Genomic DNA, 9954 nt, shown 5'->3' with positions numbered 1-9954 from the left:
CTAGGGAGAGCCGTATGGTATGTCCGTAGCTGTAAAATGGCATTCCATATAGGACTTGGTAGACTGGGTCGGTTGTGATGAGTACATGGTGTGGCGAAGTGAGAGGACCATGATGCAGCGGAGACGCCGGCATTCTCGTTGCTGTCATGTCTCTGTCTTCCTGTTTCCTTGGACGTGAGAGGTCGTTTCTTGGATGCATATATCGCCAGCGACGTGTATTCTTCTAGGAAGCTGGATGCGAGAAATGTGATTCGGTCGTCGGCAGATCTAGCCTTCCCCATCCCAATGGAGGAAAGAGTATGAATGGTTTCGCGAGTCGCGACGACGGGACTCGCTCTACCACAACGTAAAAGGGTCCAATGTTCGACAACGGCCCGACTTCCTCTCCGCGCAAGATTTTGTAGGCGGATTTATGATCCAGCATCACGTTCTGGGGTGGAACGGGCTTCGGCGGTATGACTGAGAAAGGCTCGGATCCTTGGGGTTGAAAAATAGACCACCCACGTGCGTGGATATCTTCTCCCTACCCTGGAAGAAAGATGATCTCGCAATTCATTTAGAAGAGACAAACGGTTCCGATCATCGTAAGGGTGGGTAGGCCTTTGTATCTTAACAATGCACAATTCCTCTATCGGTTCGATCGGGAGTGAGAGGCAGATGATACAACGGGGAACGGGGGACGGGGATCATGATCAGTTGCTGTGAGAAGCCGGTAAAGCAGGAATAGCACTATGACATAAATTGGGGGGGTGGGGTAGAATTTTGATTATCGACGAGCCAAAATACTGGTGGGCGATAATGATAGACAGAAGTATCCGGGCCGATGTACTTTCTTGTCGTTCCACGATCGATTCCAAGTTGATGTCTGCGCAGAGCTAAGAAAGAAGGATCAGAAAGAGATCATGATACAACAAAGACGTTACCATTCACAGAACTGGTATAATTGGTAGCATGTCCGTTGTCGTAGTCGGCTTTCTATCTCCTTGGATTGTGTCCTGGGTGGTATTGACTGCTTCCGAAACCAAATAAGCTTGGTAGTCGAGCTATGAATGGAGGACTTACACCTTCATCACTACGCGATCGTGCAAGGCTCCACCCGCCAAGGAGATCTCTATGAGAAGGGTAGCCCCACTATGAAGAAAGGAAGCTAGGTCGTGTAGCTATCACGACGAGTTCTTTCTTCCAGGATGACATTTAGCCTCAAGAAGGAGGCCTAGAAGCCCAAGAATGAGAGAGATGAAAACTATTCCGAGAATTTACCGACTATTGACTCCGGCTGCGAATGCGCGCGCCGGGGAAACTGAAGAGTGAACCCCTCGAGGCGACCTAGCTCTCAGGGATACCCAATCTCCTCACACAGGTCGGTTTCTCTAGTGAATGGAATGCTGAAAAAGTACTAGTACTTGAACCACAAAATCAGAGATGATGGTAAAGAACACGCACGTTCGTCCGTTATCCTTCTCGGCGCGAGCTTGTCTCCTTGAGCTTCGTACCTATATCGTTACACCCGTTCATACATGAGAATCCTATGCTCTGTTCCTCTATTCGGGTATCGTCCTCTACCAACGGTCGGTGTTTGGGATTTGATGGGGGTTTCGGGGCCCTTTCTTGAGGTGGAGGCAATCTTACCGAGATGAAATAAGGCAGCACCGATATTGACTTGATAGAGTCATAAACGTCGCTTTCACGACGAGCGACAAAGTGAGAGTAAATTTGAGTCCGAATTTGGCCGTGAGAAGGTCAGGTGAATATCACATGTACTTTTTCTGCGCGGCTTTTTTTTGCAACACAAACAACCTCGCTGGATCTGCTAATTTGAGGAAGAGACATCCAGGGTTAGAGAGAGACCTAGTAGACAAGAACCGGGAGATAGCATCCGACTATAGAGAATGGTTGCGCTAGGACCTGGATTATGCATTGAAGATGATAGATCTGGAAGTATGCATTGTAAACAATAGGCTGTTCCTGCATCGCAATGTAGTAAACATTCGAATATAAATGGCTTAAGAATGAAAGCCTTGCGAAAACAACAACACGAACAAAAATTCAAAAAATTAGTAATCTACGAAGCGCGATATTAAAAGCATGATGAATGTAGGGAGTAAGTAAAGCAAGGAATCGACTTAACAACACCGCGAGCTACAAATGGACACTGTGAGCCGTTGTTCGTACGATATGCGTACGCATATAATTAGGTCGGTCCTAACCATGTTAAACCTGGCGCCATAATTGCGGGCTACTCCACGGCTGGGGACGCAATGAGCGGGCTATCAGTATCGCAGTCGGGAGTACAGACTCACGGGATTTTTGTTGGTGCTGTCATCTGCGGTACTGTGTCAACTATGGCTAGAATTCGGCGAAGGAGATACGTACGGAGGACAAGACATTGGTAGCGAGCGATTACAGGCCGCCCGTTCTGTACGAATTGGTACCAACAATATTTGCCGATCGACCATGGAGCTTGTGGGCACACTGTCTTCCGCAGAATCTTCTGGGACGAGACATTCTTTAGACAGTAGGGAGGTAGTTATCGATGAGTAGTGAGTTGCAAGGGATGAGTTGGCATGACATACCCTGATCCCTGAAAATTCATACTCGGCGCACAGTCCTTGCAAAGGAAGTCCTTCGACGTCCTGCAACGGCTATGTCCCCATGCTAAGCACCAGGTGCATCTCACGGTCGGGAGAAACACCATCGTCATCTGGAAACCAGGATCATTGAAGCATCCATTCAGACTACAAACAGCCAACGTACCGTTTCCACACGCAGCGAAATGGACCCTCCCCAACTTTCTCTCCGCAAATTGGACATTGCTCATGGAGGATAGGCGTTGTATCTGTGATGACTCGACAATCCGCAACCACTGGCGTCAGTGTTACCTCCTCTCGCCGATAACCCTGACATCTATGGGATTGATTGGCACCGCCGACGCGTTTTCTACGTTCCAAATGAAACGAAGTGGGATCGAGATTTGAGAGCATTTTTGAACTGCTGTGAAGTGTCTTTCAAGGTGGTGGTGCATTCATTGAGTGACTGCCATATAATCTCTCGGCGAGGCTGTGAAAGCTTGGCATCATTCACCGAACTCGAAGCACCGGTGGTAGAGGATAGATCATCATCCTTAGAACTAACTTCAAGCGATGATTCAGTAACGGTGTCATCGGAAGGTTTAGACATGCCGCCATCACGGACAAGGTAATCCTCTGCATGTCGAGATAGATTTTCTGAACCACTTACTCAAGCAAAGGGCAAAACTTACTGTATAATAATTGGTTGGCACCGTTGAAAATCTGATTCAGTGCCCATTAGTGCGGACTGCTATTTCAAGGTGGGAGATTGTGCTTGCCTTGAGACACAGATAATTTAACGCGTCAAGCGCCATTTGACTTGGTAGTAAGTCTGATGGTGTCGAATTCGACAACCTATAGTAAGTGTTTATCGACAGAACGGCTTTGTTGGGACCATCCATGAAGATATAAATATTCTAATGAACTTGAATTGAGTAAGAGAACTGGGCGAGTAACAATTAGGGTTACCTCGATATCAGCAGAGTCAAGACGAATATCGGAACAACTTAGGTAGTCCAATGCTGACTAAGAACCATCATTTCGGGAAATAATTCTTGTGTCCAAGATACGTACAGAAATCCCAGAGATCTGTGAAATTGATCAGTTTTCAAGAACGAAAGCAAACGACTGGTACAGAATACCAGAGTTGCTCCTGCTACGAATGTCGAATCAATGCCAGAGAGAATCGCCGTAGCGGTAAATAATTCAGGACTTTGGTGTTCGTCTAAGCAACATGATCAAAAAATAGGCATTCGTCATTTCATACCATGTCACTTAACTGATACCGTATACTATAAAGGGTGTACAAGCATTGCGAGATGACATAGCCTTCAAAGACAGGATATGTGGGTGCCTGATAGATACAGATAAAAACATCATCGATGCTAAAGCCTAAGAAGACCGGCGCGCACATTACGATTTTGTCAAAATTGAACTGTTTTTCTCCAATTCTGCTTTGTATGAGCCTGAGGGACATTACTAGGAGTAAAATGATGTCGTACTTTTGGGGCATCACGACCGAGGAAGATTTCACGACTGCGATTTGACCGTTTATTGAAGTAGAATAGATTCGAAGACCGTTTTTAATGAAGAGTTCCTCCTCGGGAGGTAGATGAGACTTGTCGATGATCTGGAAAGCTTACTTGTATCCATGAGTATGTAGTAGACGACAGTACTAAACGCACCAGATTAGTAGCAATATTATCGTCCTCGACCACCTTTTCATGACCATTTCCTGAGACAACGTTCTGTGCACGTTCAGATGTACTTGACAAGACACGCTCGGCAGCTGTACCACACAAGATCATGGCTTCCATCTGTATTGGAGTCCATAACCGAAACCAAGAACGGCTGGCGAGAGTTCAACCTTGAAGAGGTCCATCGTATCATCCACCCTCTTTTGAAGTTTTTGAAGCTTCTCGGCACTCTGCTTGGCAACAAAAAGGCGACGAAATGTGTGCTTTTGAACTTCCTTTGCAACAAATGTTTCAATCTCAGAAAGGTCCCTGTAACTTCGAGTTGAACAATATAAGCAATAGACACAGACTCAGACTTACGCTTCAAATTTTTGATAAGTTTCGATATCATCGGCCCAGGTGCAATTCCCCCACGCATCCAGCATCTCATGAATATCAGTAAATATCCTAACGCAACGGCGTGCAATCTCCTTCGCCAGGTCTTTGTTCTGTTGGGTCTGAGATATCTGTTGCAAAATACCGTGAAGGATTTCAGCAGCTGCGCCCAAGATTGGCGTTGAAGTGGCAGCAGCGGCGGCGGCCTAACGATGGAGGTTTGCTTCAGCGATTCCGGGATCACGAGGATTTTCTACCTTGGCAAGGTCGACCGCCATGATCGACACATCAAGGCCATTTTCCTTGACCAGTCGAAGCTTCGGTGTAGTCATAGTCGCAAGCAAGACGTGTAACGACGGAGCTGTTGAAGGGAGAGAACAAGGGTACTACACGCAGCATTCACGTGCGGATTTCTCGAGTTGCTGTGTACATCCGATTGGCCGAAACGTAACAGCTTCATAACCACACAAAACAGCTTCCCGAAGCGCACCGCCCAACCGGATCGTAAATTGTCATTTCTGCTTGAATTATCTAGGCATATCTGTGGTGTTCCCGGCATGGATTACGGGTAGAGAGATAATGGTATTTAAAGGCAGGTCGGACCTTCATATTTGGTCACACACGAATAGAGTCTTCTGACTATAAACCATGCTACGTGGAAAATATGAGTGTATATACGGGGAACTCGAAATAACACAAACGGAGAACTTACCTCAAAGTACTCCCTGTTGCGATATGGTAGCAGCAGTTGCGAAAACGAGGCGAGTAAAGGAGAAGGGCACGGAGGGTACGGGGTGGTGTATCCACGAGCTCGCTTTTAACCTGAAGTCCGGTGTATTGGGGAAGGGCAGGGGTTACCTTACCACTAGTTCTGGCCCTTCTTGATTGATCATTGGAGCTCGGGAGTCGAGCAGTTCTGTTATCTATCAACCGGGCGACATGATACAAGCATCGGGCAAGGTTTCGTGAGATACAGAGAATATTTTGAAGAATGGTATGATACATGGTATTCTCAATCTAGCTGTGTGGCAAAGTTCAAGTGACCTTGACCGTGACCACAGAATCAGAACCAAGACAAGAGAATACGCGCCTTCCTCCTCTAGCAGTTTTTTTTTTGCGATTTTCTCCCGCTCGCCTTCCTTGAACTGCGGTATCAGAGAGAGCTTCTACAACAATGTTAAAGGGTCCAATGCTCGGTGACGGCTCGACTTCCTAGCCAAGGGTCTCTACGCAAGAATTCTGAGGCTGCGTAGGTTGTGGTCTACACTCCAGGAAAAGCATCACGTTTGGGGGTGAGGAAGAGAGCGACAAACGGATTTCGTCAGTATGACTGAGAAAGAGAATGCTCAGGCTCGGATCCTTAAGTTTGGGTTGAAAAATAGGCCACCCACGTGCGCGGATATCTTCTCTCCTACCAGCTCTTACCCTGATAAAAGTTCTCGCAATTCGTTTGGAGGAGATGGCTCCGATCACAGTGGGGAAAGGACGAGTCTGCGATTTGGGTAGGCCTTGGTATCCTAACAATGCACAATTCCTCTATCGGTTCGATTGGGAGTAAGATTGAGGCAGATGATATAACGGGAGTTGTGTTTGCCGCTGTGAGAAGCCGGTAAGGTGTCCGAAGGCATTTGCGCAGGAATAGCGCCGTGACATAAATTGGTGGGGGTGGGGTAGAATTTTGATTATCGACGAGCCAAAATACTGGTGGGCGATAATGATAGACAGAAGTATCCGGGCCGATGTACTTTCTTGTCGTTCCACGATCGATTCCAAGTTGATGTCTGCGCAGAGCTAAGAAAGAAGGATCAGAAAGAGATCATGATACAACAAAGACGTTACCATTCACAGAACTGGTATAATTGGTAGCATGTCCGTTGTCGTAATCGGCTTTCTATCTCCTTGGATTGTGTCCTGGGGTGGTATTGACTGCTTCCGAAACCAAATAAGCTTGGTAGTCGAGCTATGAATGGAGGACTTACACCTTCATCACATAACTTTCGTACATGATCGTGCAAGGCTCCACTCACCAAGGAGATGTCTACGAGAAGGGCGGCTCCAGTACGAAGAAAGGAAGCTAGGTCATGTAGCTATCACGACGAGTTCTTTCTTCCAGGATGACATTTAGCCTCAAGAAGGCGCTCTTTGAGGCCTAGAAGACCAAGAATGAGAGAGATGAAGACCATTCCGAGAATTTACCGACCATTGACTCCGACTGCGAATGTGCGCGCCGGGAAAATTGAAGAGGGAACCACCTCGAGGCGACCTGGCTCTCAGGGTCCAGATAACGACGTGACCAATCTTTTCACACAGGTAGGTTTCTCTAGTGAATGTCCTTTCCCGTGAACGCTGAAAAAGTACTAGTACTTGGAACACAGAATCAGAGATGATGGTAAAGAACACGCACGTTCGTCCAGTATCCTCCTCGGCGCGAGCTTGTCTCCTTGAGCTTTGTACCCTTACCATTACACTTCGCATTACACCATAAATCTTCAGTCACACATGAGAATCCTACGCTCTGTTCCTCTGTTCGGATATCGTCCTCTACCAACAGTCGGTGTTTGGGATTCGATGGGGGATTCGGGGCCTTTCTTGAGGTGAAGGCAGTCCTACCGTGCAATATCCTGAGAAATGAGGCGGCAGCAATATTGACTTGATAGAGTCGTAAACGTCACTTTCACCAGAAGCAAGAAAGTGAGACAGACTTTTGGTTCTGAATTTGGCAGTTGCATAGGTGGCTGTGAAACGGTCAGGTGTACTTCGGACCGGTGCCGCGCAGCTAAATATTGTCGGTTGACCACCATGATTCCTGGCTGGGACTCCCCCTTCCAGCAGAGGAAGCCTGAGGGACTGGTGGTATTCTTCCAATTTTTTTGTAACCAGCGTTCTCAGGTAAGCCGGCTTTGTTATAGATATTTACCCACGGCCACTGATTCACGGTACTCGTAGCTGTGGATAACAGGGCAGGGCACGACGTAGATTAGTTTACACTTATTTACTGCCAATGCCAGTGAGTTACATCAGCTGGTCTTCTAGTCTTCCTAGCGGGCAGGCGATTCCTAACAGTTCCCAGCAGCCTAACACGAGTAACGCAAACTGTCACGCTTCTCGTCGTTTGTCCTGCCCTCCCATCGATCGACTGCTATGATACAGAAGAAAACCGAAGGAAAGAAACGATATACGATCCCGAAGGCACCAAAGTCAGAGGTATCTTACATGTCTTCTTGGGTTCTTCATTCGCTGACCGGATTATTAGCCTTCCTGGAGCAAAATCAGACGAGGAAAAGCCAGATCGACTGCGATCAACAGAATCAACGAGTGTTTACCCAACGAACTTCTAGCCTACATCTTTGCCACTGCGATTAACAGCCTGTTACCAATAGAGCACGGCCCCTTCCTTGCCGTAGTGTGCAGCATCTGTCGCCGTTGGCGGGATGCTGCTATCGGGGCATCTGAACTTTGGACCACCATCTATATACATGATCTAAGCCATATACCACCCGCCGAACTCTTCCTTGAACGATCAAAGACCCGACTTCTGGATGTTGACGTCCAAGTCATCTTTGGTCAAGGTGGGTTTCGGATGAGTGGGCCGATCGCTTCCACTGGGTTTCGAGTTGCGGAGTTGACGTCGATCCATCTTGTGCGTACGAGGACACTTTCGTTGAGTGTCAGCGACTTCCAGGATGCCGAATTATTTTCTTCATTGTACCGGCCGATGTCAACTCCGCATCTCGTTAACCTTTCCATTGATGTCAAAGGATCGCCGCGAGGCGCTCCCCTCTTACTTGATTCCATTTACTCATTCCGTTCTAATGGGGGTAAAGGCTTACCCTCAAACACAGCATCAATCTCCCGCCTTGTCAAGCTCGAGCTCACATCTCTTCGACACGAAGGTATGCGCATTATATTCATGTGCTTCCCGACTCTCGAAACACTCATCTTGCCGAAATTTGGTCAAAATCGGAGTGGAAGCCAGAGGGAGAATCAGCCCATCGTATTAACCTCCAGCTCGCTGCGGTCGCTCGCAGTTGAGCTCGATGACACTCATTACAAGTTTTCGCATGCACCGTGGAATTGTTCATGTGACCTAGGCTCTCTTCGCTTCCGAACCTCGAATATCTCGAGGTTCTAGGCGACAACTCTTCCTTCAATCCTAATCTCGGCGGCCACTTCACAGACCTACTGAAATTGCAAACACTACGTTTGCAGCGTTGCTCCGTATCACCTACTGATGCCGAGTTCTTCCGCTCTTTGATATCGTTAAATCGTTTGGAACTGGTGGACAACTTGAAAGATGTGGAAGGGTTTGCAATGCACTGCAAAACAGCGCCCTTACCTTTTCCTCATCTGTCGTCTATCTTACTCAGTGACAAGTCATACCAAAGTCGAGCCAGTGGCAGGCAGTGGGTACGCCTAGCGCGATTAGCTGTCAAGAATTATGGTTGTACCAAATTTTCTATCGAAGTAACGGCACGACATCGTTACCGCATGTTGCTTGCATCCGTTGGTCCTCGGAATAAGCGTATCCACGTTGAAACAACAGATATTCCTCCCGGTTTGCTCTATCCGCTTCCTACGAACAAACTCTTCGACCGGTCAGATCATGACGAGGAAGATTATTGCGATTCCGACGTTGCTATCGACTCTATTTATGGATTTGATTCGTCCGACTATGAGTACCTGGTAGAATATTTATCGGGACTTTGAACTGTAAGTCTACATTTCGAACTTTGTGTGCGAAGCGAAACATGATATTGACGAACCTTTAGTGAAAAGATGTAGTAAGTATATGGACTGTTACATATTGTGATTTCCTTCGAATTCGGAATGTATCAGAAACTTCGAAGGTGGTGCTGGCCTGTACCGGCCGCTGACCAATGGGTAGCTGGATAGGCTGGTAAATAGCGCTGTCTTCGACATATTACTTCACTAATGTTATTGAACATTGAGGAAATAAGGTGATATATATAAATCTCTTGATGCAGACTACATCGAGTCATGCGACTGTCATGTAATACCACCTAATACCTACCTATGATCGACATTCTTGGACAGATGGTCGTCGGTTGACGTCTACGATACCTTGCCGAGTCAGCAGTTCTCATGCAGGTTTTGAGTTTCTTGCATATACAGATGCCTACGACAGTTTGGTACGTACCACTATGCCCTATGTTGAGTTTCTGTTTGATATCTTTAACAATGTTTCTCCCAAGATAATTTATATGTATCACTGTTAACGAAGTTGAATCATTCAAAAGGCCAATGCAAACACTCGTTTCCAATTGGTCTTCCCTTCATCCTCAACCTCTGCAAAG

General features: G+C 47.0%; 1 protein-coding gene across 1 annotated transcript; it reads right to left on the bottom strand.

Annotated features, from left to right (window-relative positions):
• Nucleotides 1-1785: 1785 nt before the first annotated feature.
• EV420DRAFT_1593947 (uncharacterized protein) lies at nt 1786-4043 on the bottom strand. The gene is made up of 12 exons (XM_060474955.1): nt 3848-4043; nt 3638-3792; nt 3347-3484; nt 3260-3290; nt 2942-3203; nt 2755-2904; nt 2574-2672; nt 2499-2506; nt 2374-2472; nt 2301-2323; nt 2208-2247; nt 1786-2139 (listed from the first exon to the last, which is right to left on the bottom strand). The coding sequence occupies exons 1-11, from the start codon at nt 3945-3947 to the stop codon at nt 2212-2214; spliced, it is 1101 nt and encodes a 366-aa protein (XP_060321936.1). The 5' UTR covers nt 3948-4043; the 3' UTR covers nt 1786-2139; nt 2208-2211.
• Nucleotides 4044-9954: the final 5911 nt, after the last annotated feature.

The sequence above is a fragment of the Desarmillaria tabescens genome (assembly GCF_030435595.1).
Source record: "Desarmillaria tabescens strain CCBAS 213 chromosome Unknown EV420scaffold_156, whole genome shotgun sequence".
Classification (NCBI taxonomy): domain Eukaryota; kingdom Fungi; phylum Basidiomycota; class Agaricomycetes; order Agaricales; family Physalacriaceae; genus Desarmillaria; species Desarmillaria tabescens.
Note: the sequence above shows the minus strand (reverse complement) of the source record. Positions and strands in the feature narration are given on the sequence as shown.

What these genes read in the sequence shown, in the direction of transcription:
- EV420DRAFT_1593947 (XM_060474955.1), bottom strand. Translation starts at nt 3,947, where the DNA reads ATGATGTTTTTATCTGTATCTATCAGGCACCCACATATCCTGTCTTTG. An exon ending in CTTTATAGTATACGGTATCA is followed by an intron (nt 3,793 to 3,847) that starts GTTAAGTGACAT and finishes CATGTTGCTTAG; the next exon opens with ACGAACACCAAAGTCCTGAA. An exon ending in ACAGCACCAACAAAAATCCC is followed by an intron (nt 2,248 to 2,300) that starts GTGAGTCTGTAC and finishes TTGCGTCCCCAG; the next exon opens with CCGTGGAGTAGCCCGCAATT.